At 43.8% G+C, this 24,187-nt stretch overlaps 1 protein-coding gene across 1 annotated transcript in view; it reads right to left on the reverse strand.

Annotated features, from left to right (window-relative positions):
* The window catches only part of LUC7L3 (LUC7 like 3 pre-mRNA splicing factor), a gene marked incomplete at both ends in the record, with an annotated part of 34,427 nt that extends 13,499 nt beyond the window's left edge, over positions 1-20,928 (reverse strand). The window contains 3 exons of the mRNA XM_080712936.1: positions 20-59; positions 5,725-5,791; positions 20,830-20,928. Coding sequence (XP_080569062.1) covers positions 20-59; positions 5,725-5,791; positions 20,830-20,928 — 206 coding nt within the window. The remainder of the gene's footprint in view (positions 1-19; positions 60-5,724; positions 5,792-20,829) is intronic.
* Positions 20,929-24,187: the final 3,259 nt, after the last annotated feature.

Consider the following 24,187-nt stretch of genomic DNA (forward strand, 5'->3'; position numbering starts at 1 on the left):
ACAAAAAGGTACAACTTACTGTTTTCGTAAATTTTCGTCATGAATTTTCTCACACGGACCTGAAAGAAAAAAATGTGAATGTATAAAGTATGTGACATTTAATAACCATTTCTCTTGTGAATGAAGTTCTGAAAAGGAAAAAACAGCTAGAACAGTGAAACATGCCTATAATTCCAGCTACTCAGGAGGCTGACAGAAGAGAATTCCAAGTTATAGGCCCAGAACCAAAATAAAGTTTAAATAAGGGCGGGGGGAAGATAAAGAGAGAGAGGGGAGAGACAACCAACCAACCAATCAGAAACTGGGGTGATGGTGCATGCCTGTAATCCTGGCTACTCAAAAGGCTGAAGCAGGAGAATCACAAATTCCAGGGCAGTGTGGGCAAGTAAGACCCTGCCTAAAATAAGATAAGGGATGGGATATAGCTTAGTGGTAGAATGTCTCCCTAGCCAGAATAAATATCAAAATAGCCATTCTGCCAAAAGTGATTTATAGATTCAATGCAATTCCTATTAAAATATCAACAACATTCTTCATAGACCTAGAAAAATCAGTCATGAATTTTATATGGAGAAAGAAAAGACCCAGAATAGCCAAAGCAATCCTCAGCAATAAAAACCAGGCAGGAGGCATCACAATTCCGGACTTCAAATTATACTATAGAGCAATAGTAGTAAAAACAGCACGGTACTGGCACAACAGGCAGACTGACCAGTGGAAGAGAATAGAAGATAGAGAAACAAATCCACATACCTACAGTCAATTGATCTTTGACAAAGGACACAAATTTGTATGCTGGAGAAAAGAAAGCCTTTTCAACAAATGGTGCTGGGAGAACTGGCTATCCATTTGTAGAAAGATGGAACTAAATTCTTACTTCTCACCATGCACAGGAATCAACTTGAGATGGATCAAAGACTTAAAAATTAGAGACTGTGAAGTTATTAGGAGGGCAAAGGCTCAACACTCCAACATATAGGCACAAGCAGTAACTTTCTCAACAAGACCTCCAAAGCGCAGGAAATTAAAGCAATAATTAACAAGAGGGATGGCATCAAACTAAAAAGTTTCTTCTTATCAAAGGAAACCATTAAGAACCTAAAGAGAAAGCCTACAGAATGGGAAAAGATCTTTACCAGCCACCAACCAGAGGGCTAATATCCAGAATATACAAAGAGCTCAAAAGATTCTACACTAGCAAAACAAATAACCCAATCAAGAAATGGGCAACTGAACTGAATTACACACTTCACAAAAGAGACACAAATAGCCAATAGATACAGGAAAAGATATTCAACATCATTAGCCATCAGGAAGATGCAAATCAAAACTACGATGACATTCCATCTAACCCCAATCAGAGTGGCAAGCATAAAGAACTCAAATAACAACAAATGCTGGCAAGGATGTGGGGAAAGAGGAACTCTTATACACTGTTGGTGGGAGTGCATAGTTCAGCCACTATGGAGATCAGTGTGGAGATTCCCTAGAAAACTAGGAATGGGCCGGGCATGGTGGCACACGCTTGTAGTCCTAGGACTTGGGAGGCTGAGACAGGAGGATTGCACAGGTTTGAAGCCAGCCTCAGCTACTTAGTGTGGCTCTCAACAATTTAGTGAGACCCTGTTTCTATAAAATATAAAATAGGTCTGGGAGTATAGCCCGGAGGTAGAAAAGCCCCTGGGTTCCACCCCAGTACCACAAAAAGAAAAGAAAACTAGGAATGGCATATCCGGACGTGGTGGTGCAAGCTTGTAATCCCAGCATTCGCGAGGCTGAGACCAGAGGATCCTGGTTCATAGACAGCCTCAGCTACTTAGTGAGACCCTGTCTCAAAATAAAGAATAAAAAATAGGGCAGGGGGTATAGCTCGGAGGTCAAATGCCCCTGGGTTCCACCCCCAGACCTTCAAAAACAAAAACAAACAAAACAAAACAAAACAAAACAAAACAAAAAAAAAACAAAAAAAAAAAAACGGTAATGGACCCACCATATGATCTGGCTTTCCCACTTCTGGGTGAAATCAGAGAACTATACAGTAACATATGCATACCCATGTTCATAGCGTCACAATTCCTAATAGCCCAAATATGGAACCAACCTAGGTCTCCATCAACAGATAAATGGATTGCAAAATTATGGGAAATACACACAAAAGAATTCTACTCAGCTATAAAAAAGAACAAAATCATGTCACTTGCAAGATGGAAAGACTGCCGGGCGTGGTGGCGCACGCTTGTAATCCCCGCGCTTGGGAGGCGGAAATAGGAGGATCGCGCAGGTTCGAAGCCAGCCGCGTGCGCTGGCTTAGGAGACCCTGTTTCCAAATAAAAATGTAAAAATAAGTCTGGGAGTGTAGCCCGGAGGTAGAAGGGCTTCCAGGAACCCTAGTACCACCACCAAAAAAAAAAAGATGGAAAGGCTTGGAGAACATTATGTTACGTGAGATCAGCCAAGCACAGAAAGAGAAGGGATTTATGTTTCCTCTAATATGCCCAAACTAGGAGTATTAGAGATACCAGAGAGACTCTAGACAATGGAGGAGAAACGCCTCAAAGCTAGAATGGAAGGATAGGAGAGGAAGGAGGCTGAGGTTGATTAATGAAGGAGCTACATTTGAATTTGTGTAAAAATAGAAATACAGCATGGTTAACTTGGGACACTCATTGTTGGGAGGGGGGATGTGGGGGAGGGTACCAACCATAGTCTGACTGCCATTTTCAATATGTTCCACATTAAAAAAAAAAGTCAGCCGGGCGTGGTGGTGCACGCTTGTAATCCCAGCATTTGGGAGGCTGAGACCGGGATCTGGACAGCCTCAGCTACTTAGTGAGGCCCTCTGCAACACAGTTTCAAAATAAAGAATAAAAAATAGGGCAGGGGGTGTAGCTTGGAGGTTGAATGCCCCTGGGTTCCAATCCCAGACCCGCAAAAAAAAAAAAAAAAAAGTCTGCCTAGCATGTATGACACCTGGGTTTCAATACTACCAAGAAGGGGATGAAAAAAGCTGCGTGTGGTGGCACCCCCTTGTAATCCCAGTAATTGGGAGGCTGAAACAGGAGGATCCAGGTTCAAGGCCAGCCTCAGCTACTTAGTTAGGCCCCCTGTAACTTAGAGACCCTGTTTCAAGGCCGGGTGTGGTGGCGCACGCTTGTAATCCCTGAGCTTGGAAGCCTGAGACAGGGGGATCGCATGGGTTCGAAGCCAGCCTCAGCTACTTAGTGAGACCCCGTTTCCAAATAAAATATAAAAAAGGTCTGTGAGTATAGCCCAGAGGTTGAAAGCATCTGGGTTCCACCCCCAGTACAACCAAACAAACAAACAAACAGACCCTGTTTCAAAAAAAAAAAAAGAACTGGCAGTGTATCTTGGAGGTAGCATGCCCCAGCACAAGAAGAGAAAAATCCATTTTATTAATGAATAGACAATAACCACCTAAATTGAGCTGGGTGTAGCAGCACATGATTTGTAATCCCAGCAGCATTTGGGAGGCTGAGACAGGAGGATCCTGCTTTGCAGCTGGCCTTGGCTATTTAGTGAGTCTCTCTCCAACTCAGTGAGACCCTGTTTCAAAATAAAAAATAAAGCCGGGCGTGGTGGAACAGGCTTGTAATCCCCGCACATAGGAGGCAGAGACAGGAGGATCACACAGGTTTGGCTTAAGAGACCCTGTTTCCAAATAAAAATATAAAATAGGTCTGGGAGTGTAGCCCGGAGAAGGGTTTCCAAGAACCCCAGTACCACCAAAAAATAAACAAATAAATAAATAGTAAAGAAAAAAAAAAAGAAAAGAAAAGAAAAGAGCACTGGGTACTAGCTCGGAGGTAAAATGTCCCTGGGTTCCATCCCTAGTACGGCAAAATAAAGAAAAAAAGAAAAAAAAAAAAAAAAACCCAATTCAATTCTAATGGTCTAATGAAGCATCCATGCTCAAAGGGCACATGAAAATTGGTCTCTTTAGTTTTTAAGGTAAACACAATGAAGAGCAACTAAACAGAAATAAAGGGAGAGTGGAAAAAGAGGAAATTAATACTTACTGCCACTAAAGAAAAATTGGGTGGCACATGGCACCAGTATGAACCACCACTGATGCTTTTTTATTTGTCTATTTTTTGGTACTGGGGATTGAACCCAGGGGCATTCTACCTTGGAGCTATATCCCTACCCCTCTCTCTCTCTAGGTTGATGAGAGTCTAACAATCTGCTGAGACTGCCCTGAAAACCTGTGATCCTCCTGTCTCAGACTCTAAACTACTAGGATTAGGATCACAAGTGTGCGCCACCATGCCTTGCTGCTGCTGCTTTTTTTTTTTTTTTTGGGGGGGGGGTACTGGGAATGAAACCCAAGGGCTTTCTACCTCTGGGCTACACTCCCAGACCTATTTTATATTTTATCTGAAAACAGGGAATCACTAAGTTGCTGAGAGCCTTGGTAAATAGCTGAGGCTGGCTTCAAACTTGTGTGATCCTCCTGTCTCAGCCTCCCAAGTACTGGGATTACAGGCGTGCACCAACATGCTCAGCACTTATTTTATTTCTTTTGGTGCTGGGGATTGAACTCAAGGGCATTCTACCTCTGAGATGCACTCCTGCCCTATTTTATTTTTATTTTTGAAACAGGGACTTGCTAGGTTGCTAAGAGCCTCCCTACTTGCTGAGGCTGCCCTCAAACCTGTGATCCTGTCTTAGCCTCCCAAGTACTAATATTATAGGGATTACAAGCAGGTGCTACTGCTCCCAGCTTGCTACTTAAACTAACAAACAAATATAGCCAGTTTTTACCTGCATACAGTCTTCATACACTCCTAATATACAAAGGCAAACTTTTTTTTTTTTTTTTTTGCAATACTGGGAATTGAACCCAGAGCATTCTACCTCTAAGTTATACCCCCAGACCTATTTTTCATTCTTTATTTTGAAACAGGGCCTAAGTAGCTGAGGCTGGCTTGAACCCTTGTTCCCCCTCTCAGCCTCCCAAGTACTTGTGTTACTATGCCTGGCAGCAGTGTTTAAAGACATTTATGGCAGTCAGAGCTGAAGAGTGCTACTGGCATATAGAGTATGTATGTATGTATGTATGTATGTATGTATGTATGTATATATATATATATAGATATAGATATATATATATATATAGTGTGTGTGTGTGTGTGTGTGTGTGTGTGTGTATGGCATATAGAGTATAGTAGAGCTAGTGGTGCTGCTAAATATCCTGTAATGCACAGGAAATTTTGAACCCTGAAAACCAGTTCAAAATGTCAAGTGTCAAGGTTGATAAACCTTTACTTATTGACTAATCTCTCATTTTTAGCCCCATGATTCAGTCCTGCCTTCTGTGGTAGGTACCCGATGCCTCCACATTCTAACAAGCCTGCCCAAGGTTCTGCTGACCAAACACTAGCTTCTGCTTAGTAACCCCTTCTGTAGGATGTTAGGAGAGGCTTCTCTGCTGATACTTGTTATCTTCTAAAAATTTGCTGACATTTAATGTTACCTCTTTTTCCACTGACATCATTTAAAAGGTTTTTCATTTTAGTGGGGTTTTAGGAGGGAGTAGAAATAGACATGAATTGTTTAAGTATGGCATCATATTTAATCAGACTAACAGTAACATTCAAATATTTAGCAAGAAATAAATTATCAGCAAAAGCTTCAAGGAAAAAACCTCAGAATCATGAATTGTTTTAGTCATAAATTTGCTAATGTTACAGAAAGTTCACTTACCAAGATCAGAACGAGTATTTGTGAATAATTCCGCAGGACAAAAACCACAGAGATAGTATTTACAAACCTAATGGAGAGGAAAAAAAAAAAAGGTATTCAGTCTTAAATTGCCAGGGTTTCTTTTGTTTTGTTGTGTTTTTGCAGGTCTTGGGGATGGAACCCAGGGGCATTTGACCTCCAAGCTACACGCCCTGCTCTATTTTTATTATTTTGAAACAGGGTCTCACTAAGTTGTGGAGGGCCTCACTAAGTAGCTGAGGCTGTCCGCGAGCCACGATCCTCCGGTCTCAGCCCCCTGAATGCTGGGATTACAAGTGTGCACCACCACACCTGGCTTAATAAATTGCCAGTGTTTAAACTACCTTAAAGAGTGCCAAAAATATTTTATTTCTTAATGTATTCATCTTTCAACTAAGTAAGCTGTCAGAACAACATCACTTGCTGAAACTGTATTAGTCTAATTAATGACTTTCACATTCCTGTTTTGATGAAAGAAATGATGTACAGGACTGAGAATTATCAGTCCTGAGAATCATTTTCTTTTAATCTTTGCTTTCTTATCCCCCCAAATAGCAACAACAAATACAGAAAGGACCTGCCAGAATAAGGAGGGATTTTATATTTTAGAAAATGCTACACTATTAGCCAGGTGTGGTGGTATACACCTGTAATCCCAGTAACTTGGGAGGGTGAGACAGGATGACAGGTTGGAAGCCAGCCTAAGGAACTTAAAAGGCTATCAGCAACCTGGTAAGATCGTACTTCCAAAATAAATAAATAAATAAATAAATAAATAAATAAATAAATAAATAGGGCTTAGATGTAGCTCAGAGGCAAAACACCCTGGTTCCACCAGCAAACACCCACACATCCTCCCATAGATATTTTTTTTCTCTCCCAGTACTGGGGGATGGAACCCAGGGTAGTTTTACCTCTGAGCTACACCCCCAACCCTATTTTTTTTATTTAGAAACAGGGTCTCACTGAGTTGCAAAGGGCCTCACTAAGCTGAGGCTGTCTTCGAACCACCATCCTCCTGTCTGTTTCCCAAATCCTGGGATTACAAGCATGAGCCACTACACCCAGCTCCTCCAGTAAATATTCTAGCTTTTTGGTAGGTATACATATTTACTAGGTAGAATGCGGCTTTTTTGTGTATGTTCTGGGTGTTAAACCCAGAAGCATTCTACCCCCAAGCCACACCCTAGCCCTTTTTATTTTGAAATAAGGTCTCCTCCCTAAGTGGCTACGGCTGGCCCTAAACCTGCAATCCTACTGTCTCAGCCTCCCAATCACTGGGACTATAGGCCTGCACTACCATACCCAGCTTCATTCTAACATTGACAAAAATAGGACCTATTTAAAGATTAGGGCTTCTGAAATCATAAATGAGATAAGACTTGCTCAAAGCAATTATGCTCCATCCTTTTGCTTAAAAAGTCCTCTAATTGCCCACAAAGTGTATTAGATATTTTCACACATGCCAACACTCTACTTAATGACTCTTGGCAAGTTCCTACGAGGGTAAAATGATTTAACACATTGAAACCAACTTTTTTTTTTTTTGGGGGGGGGGTGGCACGGGTCTGGGGATGGAACCCAGAGGCATTTGACCTCTGAGCCACACCCCCTACCTAATTTTTTATTCTTTATTTTGAAACAGGGTCTCACTGAGTTGCGGAGGGCCTCACTAAGTAGCTGAAGCTGTCCCCGAACCATGAACCATGATCCTCCAGTCTCAGCCTCCCAAATGCTGGGATTACAAGCATGCGCCACCACGCCCAGCTCTGAAACCAACTTTCAATGCTCTCACTGGTACTTTTCAGACATATCCCCAAAATGCTCTAGCTCACACTTAATTCTCTAATACTGCAAACCAACCCCTGTTAATCAAAATTCCATATCATCCTTCTTTCACATGAAACCTCAGTTACTGGGTGGGTTACCAATGTACAACTCTAACAGGAAAGGAAAGGTAGTGTTATTTAATCTTATGTGAGAATGGGAATGTAGCTCACTGGTAGAGCCCTGCCTAGTTTGTACAAGACTCTGGGGTTCAATCCCCAGCAACTCAAAAGCAAACAATCAAAAAAGTAAACACCTTGAGAATTATTTCTAGACGCTTAGAACTTTAGATGCTATATATGAAATATATTTTCTATATTCATTGACAGCAGTGTGCTTTCACAAGCTGTGCCCAGAAGAATTAAAGTCACAAAAGATTATCTAGCTGGGTTTGGTAGTGGTGTTTGTAATCCCAGTAGTTGGGAGGCTGAGACAGGAGGACCACATGTTTGAGGACAGTGTTGACAACTTAACGAGACCTTGCTTCAAAACAAGAAATAAAATAGGTAGCCAGGCGTGGTGGCGCATGCTTGTAATCTCAGTACTTGGGAGGATCGCATTTTGAGGCTAGCCTCAGCTACTGAGTGAGGCCCTCTGCAATTTAGCGGGCCCTTGTTTCAAAATAAAGAATAAAGCCCGATGTGGTGGCACACACTTGTAATCCCAGTACTTGAGAGGCTGACAGGAGGATCTGGGTCCGCAGCCAGACTCAGCTATTCAGTGAGGCCCTCCACAACTTAGTGAGACCCTATTCCAAAATAAATAATAAAAAATCAGGCTGGGGTGTAGCTCAGAAGTAGAATGCCCCTGGGTTCAATCCCCAGCACAACGTAAATAAGTAAATAAATAATAAAAATAGGGCTGGGGATGTAGCTCAGAGGTAGAATGCCCCTGGCTTCCATCCCCTATACCAGAAAGAAAGAAAAAAAGCAAGCAAGCTGGGCATGGTGGCATGCCCTCGTACCAGCCTTTGGGAGGCTAAGACTGGGAGAATTGAGGTTTGTGATCAGCCTTAGCTACTTAGTGAGACCCTCCGCAACTTAGTGAGACCCTGTTTCAAAATAAAGAATAAAAAATAGGGCAGGGGGTGTAGCTCGGAGGTCGAAATCCCCTGGGTTCCATTCCCAGACCGCAGAAAGAGACAGACAGACAGACAGACAAAATAGGGCTGGGGTGTAGCTTGGAGGCAGAGTTAACTCTGGGTTCAATTCCCAGTATCACCAAAAAACAAAAACAAAACTAAAGATTTACATATCAGGCAGGCCTAAAGACCTAAGCATATTTGGTTTTATACCAATATTATCCTAGTGAGTTTCATTCACACTCCCCCTCCCACCTTTGGTGCTAGGAATCAAATCCAGAGCCTCATCTAAAATATTGGGCATGCTTTCCACTACTGAGCTACATCCTCCCCTGGATTCACATCTTAGTACCTTTATACTGTTTCCTTTGGAAATACCAATATTTGCAGGGCATGGTGGCACAGGCTTGTAATCCCAGTACTTGGGAGGCTGAGACACAAAGATCCCAGGTTCTCAGCCAGCAACTTGGTGAGGCCCTCTGCAACTTACTGCAACCATTTCAAAACAAAAAATAAGAAATAGAGCTGGGGATGTAACTCAGAGGTAGAATGCTTCTGGGTTCAATCCCTAATACCACAAAAATTAAAATTAAAAAAATGGGTTGGAACACACAACCACCCCCAAAGGCTAGTACGAAAGGACACACCTGTCTAAAATAGGAGGACCCCAAGTCTGAGGCCCACAAAGGGGGCTTAGCAAGACCCTGTCTCAAAATGGAAAATAAAAAAGGCCAAGCTGGGAGCCAGTAGGGAAACCTGTGATTCCAGTAATTGGAAGGCTGGGACAGAAGGATTACAGATTCAAGGCCAACACATAATAACTTTAGTGAGACCCTGTTTCAAGTTTAAGAATGTTGGGCATGATGACACACATCTGTAATCCCAGTACTTGGGAGGCTGAAACAGGAGGATTACAGGTTGGAAGACAGTCTCAGCAAGTAGTAAGATTCTCATAAACCTAGTGAGACCCTGTTTCAAAATAAAAAATAAAATTGGGCTGGGAATATACCTCAGAGGTAGAACAATCCCTAATACCAAACAAAAAATAAATAAAAAGAAAAAAAATTAAAAGAACTGGGGTTTTGGCTCAGTGTTAGGACACCCTGGGTTCAATTTCCAGTACCATATACAAAGTAAACAAACAACAAATAAATAAGCAAGCAAGCAGCTAGAGTTGCGGATAGAGATCCTGGATACAATCCCCAGGACCAAACCTCAATTTCTGACCCTCAGATAGGCTCACCATTAAAATAAGAGGTATGACCGGGAATGCAGCTCCAGTGGCAGAGTGTGTGCTTAGCTTGTGTAAAGTCCTGGGGTTTGATTCCCGGCAACGAAAAACAATGATGATAAATAAAATATGACGAATACACCCTTCTCTAGAGTCCCTCCCATCACTGAAATACAATCAAATACAAACTTAAGGAATTTCTAAGAAGAAAATTATACAATCTCTTTTAATAATAAAATACCAATATAGTATTCTTATGGTAACAACATATAAAAGACAGACATAACAGAGAATGAACTATTTAAGCAAAGATGGGCACGGTGGTACACGCCTGTAATACTAGTACTTGGGAGGCTAAAACTGCATGGCTCTCAACAATTTAGCAAAACCCTGCGTGGGCTTTCTACCTCTGTGCTAGACCTATTTTACATTTTATTTGGAAACAGGGTCACTAAGCTGCTGAGAGCCTAAGTAGCTGAGGCTAGCTGTGAACTTGTAATCTTCCTGTCTCAGGCACCCAAGTATTGAGATTACAAGCATGCACCACCACTCCCAGCTAAGACCCTATTTTCTTTCTTTTTTTTTTTTTTGGTGGTACTGGGGTTCCTGGAAGCCCTTCTACCTACGGGCTACACTCCCAGACCTATTTTTACATTTTTATTTGGAAACAGGGTCTCCTAAGCCAGCGCGTGCGGCTGGCTTCGAACCTGCGCGATCCTCCTGTCTCTGCCTCCCAAGCGCAGGGATTACAAGCGTGCGCCACCACGCCCGGGTAAGACCCTGTTTTCAAAGAAAAAATAAAATCAATCTGGATAAAACAGCTTGGAGAGGCCGGGCATGGTATTACACGCTTGTAATCCCAGCATTTGGGAGGCTGAGACCAGAGGATTGCAGTTCGCAGACAGCCTTAGTTACTTAGTGTGACCCTATTTCAAAATGAAGAATAAGCCAGGTGTGGTGGCACACACTTGTAATCCCTACCCTTTGGGAGGCTGAGACAGGAGGATTACGCTCAAGTTCGAAGCCAGCCTCAGCTACTTAATGAGGCTCTCAGAAACTTAATGAGACTCTGTTTCCAAATAAAATATAAAATAGGGCTGGGAGTGTAGCCCGGAGGTAGAAAGCCCCTGGGTTCCACCCCCAGTACCACCAAAATAAAAACAAAACAAACAAACAAACAAAAAAGAAGAAGAAGAAGCTGGGCGTGGTGGCTCACCTTGTAATTCCAGCATTCTGGAGTCTGAGACCGGAGGACTGCGGTTTGCAGACAGCCTCAGCTACTTAGTGAGGCCCTCTGCAACTCAGTGAGACCCTGTTTCAAAATAAAGAATAAAAAATAGGGCAAAGAGTGTAGCTCAGAGGTCAATTGCCTCTAGGTTCCATCCTCAAACCCAGGAGAAAAAAGAAAAACAGAATAAAAAAATAGGGCAGGGGATGTAGCTTGGAGGTCAAATGTCCCTGGGTTCCACTCCCAGACCCATAAACAAACAAACAAACAAACAAACAAACAAACAAACAAACAGGGCTAGGTGTGTAGCTCAGAGGTAGAATGCCCGAGTTCCACCTCCAGTACCGCAAAAAAAAAAAAACATACTAAATATAAAAATTGGCAGCAATATTTAGGTTCTTCAAATGAATTAGTGCTAAAAGAAAAATTGAGATATGAGCAATCTGCATTTGTAACAGTAATCCCTAAAAAATATAAACTTTTATTACTACTAATATTCATGCAAGCTGTGCTTGGTGGCTCAAGTCTGTAATACTAGTACATGGGAGGCTGAGACAGGAGGATCATAGGTTCGAGGACAACCTCACCAAGTAATGAGACTCATCAAGCCAGCAGTACCATTTCCAAATAAGAAATATAAAACTGGGCTGGAGGTATAGCTCAAATGTAGAATGCCTTTGAGTTCAATCCTCAGTGCCACCAAAAAAAGGAAAAAAATCCATACAAGGTCTCTACTAATTCACTTGGCCTTTTATTAAACAGTTCTTTTCTTTTGTGATACTGAGGACTGAACTCAGGGGCATGATACATCCCAGGTATATCCCCGATCCTTGTTCATGTTTTATTTTGGAATAGAATCTCCCTAAGTTGCTGAGTCTCACTACTTGTTGAGGCTCCTCAAACCTGTGATTCTCTGGTCTCAACCTCCAAAGTACTGGGATAAAAGGTGTGGGCCACAATGCCCAGCTCAGCAATTCTTTACTAAATGTCCACCATGGACCTAACAACTCATAACAAAGATGGGAGGCATAGGAGTAGACCACAGATGGGAGTAGAGAATTCTCCTAACACAATTTTGGCTTACCCTCTTTTTTTGTTTTCTGAGGTACTGGGGATGAAACACAGTGAGCATTCTACCTCTGATCTACACCCTCAGCCCCATTTTCTTATTCTTTATTTTGAAACAGAGTCTCACTGAGTTGCAAAGGGCCTAAGTAGCTGAGGCTGTCCTGCAAACCAGGATCCTCCAGTCTCAGCCTCCCAAATGCTTGGATTATAAGCTTGCGCCATCATGCCTGGCTTAACAATATATTTAATGACAAAGACTAACAAAATATTCTAAATAGCTCCAATTACCCTACATTTTTAGACAGTTACAAAATATTACTAGAAACTGGGCACAGTGGCACACACCTATAATCCCAGTACTGGGGAAGCTGAGACAGAAAAATCAGGTTCCAGGACAGTCTCAGCAATTTAGGTCATCCCCAACTTAGTGGGTCCATTTCAAAATAAAGAATAAAAAATAGGGGTAGGGTGTAGCTAAGAGGTAGAATACCCCTGGGTTTAATCCCCAGTACCGTGAGAAAAAATACATATACATATCAATACATAAATAAGTAAAATAGGGCTAAGGTTATAGCTCAGGTTCAATTTGCAGTAACACACACACACGCTGGAATACCTCAACTGCTCTATACATTTGTGTGTGTGTAGCGCTGGGTCTAGTGAAACTGAGCAACCCAGTTAAACCCTGTTTGAAAACAAAAAATAAAAAAGGCTGGGGGTGTAGAATGCCCCTGGATTGAATCCCTAGCAACACACACACACACACACACACACACACACACACACACACACAGCTTAATTCTTACTATGTCCCTCTAAAATCAAATGTTTTACACACACACACACACACACACACACACACACACACAGCTTAATTCTTACTATGTCCCTCTAAAATCAAATGTTTTCATTTTAACTAAGAGTTAAACTAATGGAGGGTATTTCTGGGGGGGGGAGGTGGAACCCAGAGGCTTTCTACCTCTGGGCTATACTCCCAGACCTGTTTTTAATATTTTATTTGGAAACAAGGCCTCACTAACTTGCTGAGAGCCTCACTAAGTAGCTGAGGCTGGTTTCGAACCTGTGGGATCCTTCTGTCTCAGCCTCCCAAGGGTGGGGATTACAAGTGTGTGCCACCACTCCCGGCTATGAAGGGTTTTTTTTTTTTTTTTGGGGGGGGGTGGTATTCGGGGTGGAACCCAGAGGCTTTCTACCTCACCGCTATACTCCCAGACCTATTTTATATTATATTTTATTTGGAAACAGGGTTTCACTAAGTTGATGAGAGCCTAAGTAGCTTTGAACCTGTGCGATCTTCCTGTCTCAGCCTCCCAAACGCAGGCACTACAAGCGTAAGCCATCACGCCAGGCTTGGAGTTTTGCTTTTGTTTTTTTTTTTTTTTTTTTAAACAAATCCCTAAAGAGAATGTTCCTGATAAGTTATAACAAAGATCCAATTTGATAGCATAGTTTTATGTTTTAACTATACCACGATCATGCTTTTCCAACCATTCATTTTCATGGCTTTTATTTTATTTACTTATTTTTGGTGGTACTGGAGATTCAGCCCAAGGCATTCTACCCTCAAGCTATACCTTCATTCTACTTTTTTTTTTTTTTGCGGGTCTAGGGCTGGAACCCAGAAGCATTTGACCTCTGAGCTACAACCCCTGCCCATTTATTTTTTTTGAAACAGGGTCTCACTGAGTTGCGAAGGGCCTCACTAAGTAGCTGAGGCTGTCCGTGAACCGTGATCCTCCTGTCTCAGCCTCCCGAATGCTGGGATTACAAGTGTGAGCCACCACGGCCGGCTTCCATTCTACTTTTTAAAATTTTACTTGGAAACAGGGTCTCAACTAGGTTGATGAGTCTCACTACTTGCTGAGGCTGTCCTCCAAACTGTAATCCTCCTGTCTTAGCCTCTCAAGTACTGGATTATAGGTAAGCACCACCACGCCCTGCTTTATTGTATTATATATGCCTTTGTAATCAAGGTTTGTTCTCTATTTCCTGCCTATGCAAATTTTTGATAAAATTTCAAGCCGGACATGGTGGCGCACACTTGTAATCCCTGCACTTGGGAGGCTGAGACAGGAGGATCGCACAGGTTCGAAGCCAGCCTCAGCTACTTAGTGAGGCTTTCAGCAACTTAGTGAGATCCTGTTTCCAAATAAAATATATTTTTTTAAAAATGTCTGGGAGTATAGCCCGGAGGTAGAAAGCCTCTAGGTTCTACCCCCAGTACCACCAAAAAATAAAAAATAAAAAATAAATTTCAGTTTTCCACAACACCCAGAGTAAGCACCTCTTGCTGCTTAGAAACTTGCAACTGGCCAGGTATGGTGGCGCACCCTTTTAATCCCAGCATTTGGAAGGCCGAGACAGGAGGATCACGGTTCGCAAACAGCCTCAGCTACTACTTAGTGAGGCCCTTTTGCAACTCAGTGAGACCCTGTTTCAAAATAAAGAATAAGCCGGGGGTGGTGGCGCAGGCTTGTAATCCCCAGCTTGGGAGGCGGAGACAGGAGGATCGCGCAGGTTCAAAGCCAGCCATGCTGGCTTAAGAGACCCTGTTTCCAAAAATAAAAAGTATAAAATAGGTCTGGGATTGTAGCCCGGAGGAAGAAGGGTTTCCAGGAACCCCAGTACCACCAAAAAATAAATAAAAATAAAGAAAGATAGAATAATTCTTACTATGAGTAAGTGTCACTCGGAGGTAGAATGCCCCTGGGTTCCATCCCCAGTCTCACAAAAAAAGGGGGGGGGGCTTTCAACTGTTTCCCAATATAATAAAGCCCAAACTTAAAGGCTTTTTATGGCTTATAAAAACCATTCAAGCCAGGTGTGGTGGCACATGCTTGTAATCCCCGCGCTGGGGAGGCTGAAACACGAGATCACGCAGGTTCAAAGCCAACCTCAGTTACTTAGTGAGGCTCTCAGCAACTTAGCGAGACCCTGTCTCCAAATAAAATATAAAAAAGGTCTGAGAGTGTAGCCCAGAGGTAGAAGGCCCCTGGGTTCCATCCTCAGTACCACTAAATAAATAAACAAATAAACATTCAGGCCAGGCATGGTGGCGCATGCTTGTAATCCCAGCATTAGGGAGGCTGAGACAGAAGGATCATGGTTCACGAACACCCTCAGCTACTTTGTGAGGCCCTTTGCAACTCAAGGAGAACCTGTTTCAAAACTAAGAATAAAAAAAATAGAGCTGAGGTGTAGCTCAGAGGTAGAATGCCCCTGGGTTCCATTTCCAGTACTGCAAAATAAATAAAAACAGATTCCTGCTTTGTATCTGTACTCCCCACCAATAAAAACAAAGACTCCAGTTGTAGAATTCTTTACAATTTCCCAAATTTGCTGATTTTCTTCCTCCTCTTCTTCATATTTTTCTTCTTGAGCTAGGGATGTACCTTACTGGCAGAGCACTTGCCTAGTGTATACAAAGCCCTGAGTACAAATTTCAACAAGGGGACGGGTGGATAATCTACATTTAAATAGCCCAGACTGCCTGGCATGGTGGCACATGCTTATAATACCAGTACTTGGAAGGCTGAGACAGGAGGATTGCAGGTTCGCAGCCAGCCTCAGCTATTTAGTGAGATCCTGGGCGCATGTTTGTAATCCCTGCATTCAGGAGACTGAGCCAAGAGGATCACAGTTTCCAGACAGCCTCAGCTGCTTAGTGAAGTCCTTTGCAACTCAGTGAGAACCTATTTCAAAATAAAAAATAAAAAATAGGGCTAGGGGTATATCTTGAAGGTAGAATGCCTGTCCCTGAGTTCCATCCCCAGTAGGGATGGGGGGGGGGGCAGGAGAATAGCATGTATATTTATTCCCTTATCTGTCAATACACTGAAGGATCTCCATGGCCAAGAGCCACAACTACACTATTCTGTTGTTATCTACCCTAAGAATACTACTTTTTGTTGTGATGGTGGTACTAAGGATTGAACTCAGGGATATTCTAATTCTCAGCTACACCACCAGCCTTATTTTATTTTTATTTTTAAAAAGGGTCTCACTAAGTTGTGGAGGACCTCACAAGTTGCTAGGCTAGCTGGCTGCGTATCTTTGCATGCTGCATCTCCTCAAGACAGTTTCAAAATGAAAAATTAAATAGGGCTGGGCGTGGTGGTGCATGCTTGTAAACCCAGTACTTGGGAGGTTGAAGACGGGTGGATCCCAGGTTCAAGGCCAGGCTCAATAACTTACTAAGGCCCTCCACAACTCTGTTTCAGAGACAGAAGCAGAGATTTTCTTTCAAAATAAAAAAATACTAGAGCTGGCAGTGAGACTGTTTAAAAATAAATAAGGCTGGGAGTGTAGCTCAGAGGTAGAATATCCCACCCCTGGGGTTCAATTCTGAGCATGTGTGCACATGCGTGTGTGTACACACACACACACACACACACACACACACACACACACACACTATCCCTCGCTGGAAGAGGTGGTACACACCTGTGATCCCAGTACTTGGGAAACTGAGGCAGGATGATCACAGGTTTGAGAAAAGCCTCAGAAATTTAGCAAGCCTGTTTCAAAACAAAAAATAAAATAGGGCTGGATATAGCACAGAGTTAGAATACCCGAGTTCAATTTCCGGTATAAAACACACACACACACACACACACACACACACACACACACACACACACCCTTCCCTAACTTTACTATACCCTCCAGTAATGCCACTATTTAGAAAAGGACACGTGCTTTGTTCCTGGTCATTATCATCACCTGCGGCATCATCTTCCCTACAGAAAAATCAGTAAAGGAACAAAGTATAAAGTGTCATTAGAGGGATAGGATATTTTGGTGAAAAACACTAAAAGTTAAAATTAAGTGAAAGGCACTAGAACTGAAAAGATTACTGCTGAGATGACAATAAAACCTAACTTATTCTCGGAGCTTCATCACTGCCATTAATACCACATACAATGTAATGTGTCAATAAATTACCACTCCAGAGCCACCTGTGCAGTGGCACACACTCATAATCCCAGTACGTGGGAGGCTGAGACAGGAGAATACCAGGTTCACGGCCAATCTTAGCTACTTAGTGAGGTGCTCCTAACTCAGTGAGACCCCGTTTCAAAAATAAAGAATACACCACGCGTGGTGGTGCACACTTGTAATCCCAGCATTTGCATTTGGGAAGCTGAGACAAGAGGATCTGGGTTTGAAGCCAGCCTCAGCTACTTTGTTAGAGACCCTGTTTCAAAATAAAGAATTTAAAATTAGGCTTGGGTTCAATCCCCAGTACCGCCAAGAGAAAAAAAAAAAAAAAAAACACAAAAAAATAGGGCCGGGGTATAGCTCGGAAGCAGAGTGTCCCCGGGTTCAATCCCCACCAGTACTGAAGAAAACAAAAACAAAAACAAACAAAAAAAACCAAGAGGGCAGAAACACAAATGCTGATCCAATTCATTAGCAGCACAAAAGCTTTTCTTTCTTTAACCCAAAATACAAAAACGTCCTATTTGTACACTAGCTAGATCCTAATGTTCTTTTTTCTACCTTTACAAAGATTAGTTTGAAAAGCTGAAAGGGGTGTGTGATAGTGAAGGCTTGTAATCTCAGTACTTGGAAGGCTGAGACAAGAGGATGGCACATTTGAGGACAGTCTCAGCAATCAAAACAAAATATAGCTGGGTGCGGCAGCACGTTTATAATCCCAGTACTTGGGAGGCTGAGACAGGAAAATGACAGATTCAAGGACAGCATCAGCAACTACTGAGACTTTTATCAACCTAGGGAGACACTGTTTCCAAAAAAAAAAAAAAAAAAAAAAAAAAAAAAAAAAGATCTGAGCCAGGCATGGACCACACTTTTAATCCCAGCATTCCGGAGGCTGAGATAGGAGGACAGCAGTTCCCAGCCACCCTCAGCTATTTAGTGAGGTCCTTTGCAACTCAGTGGTAGAATGCCCCTGGGTTTCATCCCCAGTACCACCAAAAAAAAAAAAAAAAAAAGTTGAGTTAGAGGCTGAAGCTCAGTGGTCGAGCACTTTGCTTTGAAAAATGTTTAGTCAGCTTGTTTAAAAAATATTTTCTAAAGCCGGGTGTAGTGGCGTACGCTTGTAATCCCAGCATTCGGGAGGCTGAGACCAGAGGATCCTGGTTTGAGGACAGCCTCAGCTACTTAGTGAGGCTTCCTGCAACTCAGTGAGACCCTGCTTCAAAATAAAATAACAAAAAATGGGGCAGGGGGTGTAGCTCGGAGGTCAAATGCCCCTGGGTTCCACCCCCAAACCCGCAAAAAAAAATATTTTCTTAGCCAGGCGCATGCTTGTAATCCTAGTACTTGGGAGGCTGAGACAGGAGGATTGCAGGTTCACAGCCAGCCTCAGCTACTTACTGTGGCCCTCCGCAACTTAGTGAGACCATTTCCAAATAAAGAATAAAAACTAGGACTGGAGCCAGGCATGGTGGTGCACGCTTGTAATCCCAGCATTCGGGAGGCTGAGACAGGAGGATCAAGGTTGGCAGACAGCCTCAGCTACTTAGTGAGACCTGGTTTGTTTGTTTCTTTCTTTCTTTCTTTCTTTCTTTCTTTCTTTTTCTTTTTTTGTGGTACTGGGTGTGGAACCCAGAGGCTTTCTACCTCTGGGCTATACTCCCAGACCAATTTTTTATTTTATTTGGAAACAGGGTCTCACTAAGTTGCTGAGTGCCTCACTAAGTAGCTGAGGCTGGCTTCGAACCAGTGCGATCCTCCTGTTTCAGCCTTCCATGCGCGGGGAATACAAGTGTGTGCCACCACGCCCAGCATGAGACCCGGTTTCAAAATAAAGAATAAAAAATAGGGCAGAGGGTGTAGCTCGGAGGTAGAATGCCCCTGGGTTCCATACCCAGACCCACCAAAAAAAAAAAAAAAAAAAAAAAAAAAAAGACAGGTTTAGATGGGAAGTAGAATGTGCCTGGGTTCAATCCCCACTACCACAAAAAAAAATTAAATATTTTTTAAAGATTTTTATGGTGTGTGGTGCTGGGTATGGAAACCTCTAAACTCCACCCCCAGACCAATTTGTGTGTGGTACTGAGGATTTAACTCAGAAATATTCTACCTCTGACCTCCACCCTCAAGTCCTATTTTAGTCTTTATTTTGAAGCAGGGTCTCACTAACTTGTGGAGGACTGCACTAAGTAGTGGAGACTGTTCTGAAACCTGGAATCCTCCTGTATCAGCCTCCCAAGTACTGAGATTAACAAGCATGCTGCACCACGCCTGGGTCATTTTTTATTTTGAAATAGAGTCAAGATAAACTGATGAGAGACTCAGCCAGCTGAGGCTGGCTTCTTGGAACCCAAGATCTTCTTGTCTCAGTATCCCAAATATGGGATTACATGTTGCCACCACACTTGGGTAACAACAAAAATTGAGAAAGTTACTTCACTGTGAGACTAGTGATGCCTAGAGACACAAGCAACAAAGTTACTCTTAAGACTCCTACTGTCCAATGAGTGAGGAGACTCATATCCACAAGATTCACTAATCAATGACAAGTGTTTCAATGAATTTGGTAAATAACCAATAAAATGAATCCTACCATAAAATACTTTATGTTACCTTGGAATCAGGTAACACATGGCTACAAAGTCAGCCAAATATTAACTTATTTAAGGTACTTAAAAGACTCATCTAGTGCCAACCTGTTTTCCTGCGTTGCAAAAGAGAAATTTTACTCTATCCAAAGCCATGTTTTAAACAAGCAAATAATCCTTTAAAAGACTATCTGCTTAAGTATTTCCTTATGTCTTAACAACTGCTTTAAAATTACCATGGTTTATTATAATCGCTAAGAAAAATTAAGTTCTGCGTCTGTTCTTCAGGTAATATGTAAAATAAGAAACATTACACTCCACATCCAAAATTAGATCAAAACATTTTCAATGGTATTTGTAAAGAGCCAGTTTCATAGAACCGTGCAGAGTGAACAGGGCTACCAAGATTAGGTTTAGTTTCGCCAATTACTTGCCAAAGAGACCTTGGGGTGAGCCTCAAGCCTCACCCGTGAATCTGGGTTATGTTTACCCTCATTCATGGGGATAAGAAGACCGAATGAGTTTTAAATGAAAGAAAAAGCCTTGACCACCGCCTATCCGAGGGACTAAATAGAAGTGATATCAACCCTTTCGGTAAGTCAACGAGACAACCCCGACCAAGTTATTACCTCTTTGCATTTCTACTTTTCTCAAGAATCGTCCAAAAAGGACTGCTGGAAGCCATCCCCATCATTTTTTTTTTTTGGGGGGGGCACTAATTCTGGTCAGAAATCTCAGTCTAAATAACGCCGCTCAACCCAAATAACGGAAGCATTTGCCCTTCTGCCTATTTCATGAGGTGCATTCTCGCAGCCTCTAGTGGTAATAAAATGCGCCCATCCTTCCCTTCCCGCCTTCCTCCACCTCATCAAGGTGCCTCTCAACCTTGCCAAGGGCTGTCCCGGGCTTCCTCGATAGTAAGACAACAGATCAGCCCCATCCCCGAGGCCGGGCGCAGCCACCCTCCGGGACCACCTCCCGGCCTCCGGGTCGGACGCGCCGCCCGCACGACCCCGGCCCCCGCCCGGCCGGCGCCGCTCCCCTCCCTCCCGCTCCCCTCCCCCACGGCGCCCGGGCACAGGCCCCAGCCCGCGGGACTTACGCTCTCGTGGTCCCACCGCACGTTGCTGCGCTTCTCGTCCGGGGCGAGGTTTCGGTCCCGGCCCATTAACTCATCCAGCAACTGCGCGGCCGAAATCATGGTGCTTCCGTTGGGCGGCTGCTCCCGCCAGCCCGGGCACCCGTCAACGAAAACGCCGACCCTTCGGTCGCCAACCTCCCCGGCCTGCTCTCAGGCCGAGCAGCCTCCTCCACAGAGGAGCCGATCACACAAAATGGCCGCCGCGCGGGCGCCCTCCCAGCATGCCGTGCGCCCGCGGGGCCACGCCCAGGCCGGGCGGCGGGGGGCCGGGCTTCCGCGCCGCGGGGGCGGGGCCTGCGAGGCCGCCGAGGCTCCGCCCCCGCCCGAGCGGCCGTCCGCCGGCGCGCCCGGCTTCCCGGGCTTTTTCACGGAGAAAAGCCGGAGCCTACGTTATGAAACTTTGGACACCGCCCCGAAATGGAGGAGAAGCCTTGTCTCCCTTTGTCCACGTGGTGCCCACGGTGTTACCTTCCAGCGGTGGAAACAAGATCAGCGCTGATTTCAGGTTCCGACTCCATTCTCCCAAGTCACGGTGCTCGCTCCCTCCTCTACGTAGCTAGCTTTGTCCCGATTCCTCCGATTCGTAGGGTGGAACATCGAGGGACCAGGTGAGCATGGAGTCTAGGGATTTAAACCTGACGGTTCCCAGGCTGGAATTTCAGCAAATAGCTGAGTACTTAGCACGTGTCAGGCACTGTGCTTGAAGCCAGACTTAAGACCTTTCAGACAGAGGAGCCCTGGCTACCGCAGATCTGGTATTAGTAGGGAGACAGCTGCTAATAGCCAGACATGGTGGTGCACACCTGAAATCCAAGTACTTGGGAGCTTGAGACAGGAAGATTGCAGGTTCGTGGCTAGCCTCAGCAATGTGCGCGCGCGCACACACACACGTGTGCACACACACACACACACACACACACACACACATGGGATGGAACCCAGGGGCATTCTACCTCCGAGTTTTTGTCATTAAATGTCAGATTGTTAAGCCAAGCATGATGGAGCACGCTTGTAATCCCAGCTTTTGGGAGGCTGAGACGGGAGCGGTTTGCAGACAGCCACAGCTACTTAGTGAGTCCTCTTGCAACTCAGTGAGACCGTTTCCAAATAAAATATAAAAACAGGCCTGGGAGTATAGCCCGGAGGTAGAAAGCCTCTGGGTTCCACCCCCAGTACCACCAAAAAAAAAGAAAAAGAAAAAGAATAAAAAATTAGGACTGAGGGTGTCACTCAGAAATAGAATGCCCCTGGGTTCCATTCCCAGTACTGCAAAACATAAAAAGAAAGAGAGAGTTTCAAGAAGGTGAAAGTAGAGCCAGGCATGGTAGGGCATACTTGTAATCCCAGCATTCAGAAGGCTGAGGCAGGAGCATCACAGTTGGAAGCTACTTAGGCTACTTAGTGAGACCCTGTTTCAAAATATAGAATGAAATATAGGGCTGGGAGTGTAGTTTAGAGGGCTCCATCCCCAGTCCTAAAAAAGAAAAAAAAGAAGAAAGAAAAAAATGAAAGTAGCCGGGTGTGGTGGCACAGGCCTATAATCTCAGCATTCAGGAGGTTGAGACAGAGGATCGTGGTTCGTGGACAGCCTCAGCTACCTAGTGAGGCCCTCTGCAAGTCAGTGAGACCGGGTTTCAAAATAAAGAATAAAAAATAGGGCAGGGGGTGTAGCTCGGAGGTCGAATGCCCCTGGGTTCCATCCCCAGACCCGCAAAAAAAAAAAAAAAAAAAATAGGAGATAGGGCTGGGGGTGTAGTTCAGGTAGAATGCCCCTGGGTTCCACCCCCAGTACCTCAAAAAAAAAAAAAAAAAAAAAAAAGAAGGTGAAAGTGATCAACATTGAACATTATAGAAAACTAAAAAGTAGCCGGGCGTGGTGGCACACGCTTGTAATCCCCGTGCTTGGGAGGCAGAGACAGGAGGATCACACAGGTTCAAAGCCAGCTGTGCTGGCTTAAGAGACCCTGTTTCCAGGTAGAAATATAAAATAGGTCTGGGAGTGTAGCCCGGAGGTAGAAGGGTTCCATCCCCAGTACCACCAAGAAAAAAAAAAAAGAAAAAAGAAAACTGAAAAGTATCCTTTGAATCTTTCTGATTGAAAGCCAGACTGCCTTGAAAAGGAAAAACAAAGCCGGGCGTGGTGGCTCACACTTGTAATCCCAGCATTCGGGAGGCTGAGACTTGGAGGATCGCGATTCACGGACAGCCTCAGCTACTTAGTGAGGCCCTCTGCAACTCAGTGAGACCTGGTTTCAAGATAAAGAATAAAAAATAGGGTAGGGGGTGTATCTCGGAGGTCAAATGCCCCTGGGTTCCATCCCCGGACCCGCAAAAAAAAACAAAAAAAAAAAAAGAAAAGGAAAAACAAAAACATAAAATGGTGTTGGAAACTCTAAGAAGAAAAACAAGGCAAAAGTGGTGGTACTTTTCCATAATTCCAGCTACTCAGGAGGCTGAGGCAGGAGGATCACAAATCTGAGGCCATCCTTCATAGTTTAGCAAATCCTATCTCAAAATAAAGTCTGTGTGTGGGGACTCAGCCGTACATACAAACAAAAAAGCCAGGCATGGTGGTACACACTGGCCTGTAATCTAAGTACTTGGGAGGCTGAGGCAAGAGGATCTTAGGTTCAAAGCCAGCCTCAGCAACTTAGTGAGGCACTCAGCAACTTAGTGAGATCCTGTATCAAAATAAAAAATAAGCCGGGCGTGGTGGCGCATGCTTGTAATCCCAGCATTCGGGAGGCTGAGTCCCGAGGATCACGATTTGCGGACAGCCTCAGCTACTTAGTGAGGCCCTTTGCAACTCAGTGAGACCCTGTTTCAAAATAAAGAATAAAAAATAGGGCAGGGGGTGTAACTCAGAGGTCGAATGCCCCTGGGTTCCATCCCCAGATCCACTAAATAAATAAATAAATAAATAAATAAATAAATAAATAAATAAATAGGGCTGGAGGTGTAGCTCAGAGGTAGAATGCTCCTGAATTCAATCCCTAGTACTGAAAAAGAAAATAAAAGTGAAAGGTGGGGGCTGGAGGAAACCAGTCATGCATGGTGCACACCTGGAATTCCAGTACTTGGAAGGCTGAGGCAGGAGGATAGAAAGTTCAAAATAAGAAAGAAAGCCGGGCGTGATGGCACATGCTTGTAATCCCAGCATTTGGGAGGCTGCGACAGGAGGATCGCAGTTTGCGGACAGCTTCAGTTACTACTTGGTGAGGGGTGTAGTTCCGAGGTAGAATGTCCCTGGGTTTCATCCCCAGTACTGCAAACAAACAAACAAAAACACAGAGAGAAAGAGAGAGAGAGCTGGAAAGCT

The sequence above is a fragment of the Muscardinus avellanarius genome (genome assembly GCF_963383645.1).
Source record: "Muscardinus avellanarius genome assembly, chromosome: 16".
In the NCBI taxonomy this organism is placed as follows: domain Eukaryota; kingdom Metazoa; phylum Chordata; class Mammalia; order Rodentia; family Gliridae; genus Muscardinus; species Muscardinus avellanarius.